Raw genomic sequence first — 2,038 nt, forward strand, 5'->3', positions numbered from 1 at the left:
AAAAGCTAACCTTAGGCCTGAAAACTTTTGTTTAGGCCTAGTTAAGCCTAAGGTAAGCTTTTATGGATGTTTAGGATACTTTCTGTATTAGTGAAACAATGACCTGTAACCTGTGGCCTGTGACCTGTAAAAAATACCAGCCGAGTTTTGTACTGTGACCCTCCTGGATCTATGACCCTCCTGGGTTATCGTGCTTGAACTTTGAACTTTACGTAACTAATATTTAGGGACACTGTACAGAAAGCGGATTTAATTAAGGACGGTGCCTACTATTGTTATTGCTATTGTTATTGTTATTGCGTTCTCCGCATCTCCAGATACTCGGATTTCCTATGGCCGATGCTTACTAATACAGGGATATTTTTGCGCGGTTTAAAACTATGCAGATAAAGTAGCTCTTCGTAAGTACTCTTGGTATTTCTCGTTTGAGAAAGAACGCCATACATTGCTTTGTATTTTAAAGCTTTTTACAAATATTGTTCATGAATTATCTTTGAAAAATGCGTGGTTAACCCCAGTCTTCTTTTTGGATTTCAATAACACTTGTTAAGATCTACCTTTCCTGCATAATGACAAATCGGGGCAAAAATATCCTTGAATTAGTAGGCACCGTCCTTAACTCATATCAAATCGTTGGTTCTTGAGGAGAAGGGAAAACCAGAGTACCCCGAGATAAAGCTCCAAGAGCAAAAGAGGGAACCAACTAACTCAACTTGCATGTGACGCCAAGTCTGGGAATCGAACCGGGCCACATTGGTGGGAGGCTAGTACTGTCACCACTGCGCCATCCCTGCTTTCCTGGTGAATGCTGTTCTCCTTTGCCTTTGTCTCCTAAAAGTAAAATGACTTGAAACGCGGTTTTGTAAAGCCCCGAATGAACTCTGTATAGGTAATCTCCCCCTCCCCTTCCCCCCCCCCCCCCCCTATCAAGTATCAACCCTGCGTAGTCTTAAAGGACTACGTTTCTGGAATTGAACATCTAAATGAAATTTCTGGCATCTCCTGATGTTCCAGAGAGCTAACACTGTATTGATACATTTAACAACCCGCGAGCGACTACGAGATTTTTTGTGTATGATAGTATAATATGCGCTACTTCGAAGGAACTTAAAGAAAACATTTCGGGTTTCATGGCAACAGCTATAAAAATAGTATGCCTTTTCAAACGAAAATACCTTAGACTACGTGGGCCCTAAACGCCAGTTGGAGATGTAAAACTCCAAACAAATATTTTGTTCATATGTTTACAGAATCCGACAGTCCACATGGAATCGCTTTCGATCTATAAAGAACCAAAAGGTGTCCCTTAGCGAGATCTTGCGTAAAAGCGCAACAGACGATCCATTAGCTCCTGTGCTTTCAGACCTTCAATTCAAAGCGATCGACCGAAGACTGAAAATTGCCATTGACACAGTAGAGAAGTGCATTAAACAGTATGGAGAGTCTGCTGTTTTAATTTCTGATGAAACACTATAGCAGAGTCATTGTTAGCCTGCGTTCAGTCTATTCGTCGTGGTGACTGGAACTAGAGTAACAGTAACCTACTTCTTCCTTATTTTCAATAATAATAACAATAATGATGATGATGATGATGATAATTGAACTCTTCCCATAGGGTTTTTAGAGAGCAATTTTTTAAGAATCCGAACTGGCCAGGGGCAAACCATTTTACAAGCCGCGGGAAGGTAAATTAGGGCTACTAGATCCTAAGCTTCAGAGCCGTACACCAGGAAACGACATACATTTTTTTCTTTTCTGAAAAAAGAATGCTTATATTGGGTATTTATTTTGAATAAATATACATATATTGATAGATAGCAAAAGGTGAAATCAAATTACTGGAAATCAAATGTACAGGATGTCACATAGTATTTTTCACGGAAAAAATAGTCTTTTCGAATGTAGACCTCTGTTGCTACTTAAACAAGTAAATAGCCTATTTTTTTTACTTCATTCGAGGCCATAGTTCTTAACCGAATCAACGGAACATGTTTGTATAAGAATAGAGATTAAACAAGGACCCTGACTATAAAAGGAA

At 39.3% G+C, this 2,038-nt stretch overlaps 1 protein-coding gene across 1 annotated transcript in view; it reads left to right on the top strand.

Moving 5' to 3' along the window:
• Positions 1–2,038, top strand: part of LOC138019391 (glycosaminoglycan xylosylkinase-like) — a 10,554-nt gene extending 8,516 nt beyond the window's left edge. Inside the window, exon 8 of the mRNA XM_068866165.1 lies at positions 1,251–2,038. Coding sequence (XP_068722266.1) covers positions 1,251–1,476 — 226 coding nt within the window. The 3' untranslated portion in view covers positions 1,477–2,038. The remainder of the gene's footprint in view (positions 1–1,250) is intronic.

Source organism: Montipora capricornis, chromosome 2, assembly GCF_036669925.1.
Source record: "Montipora capricornis isolate CH-2021 chromosome 2, ASM3666992v2, whole genome shotgun sequence".
Lineage (NCBI taxonomy): Eukaryota > Metazoa > Cnidaria > Anthozoa > Scleractinia > Acroporidae > Montipora > Montipora capricornis.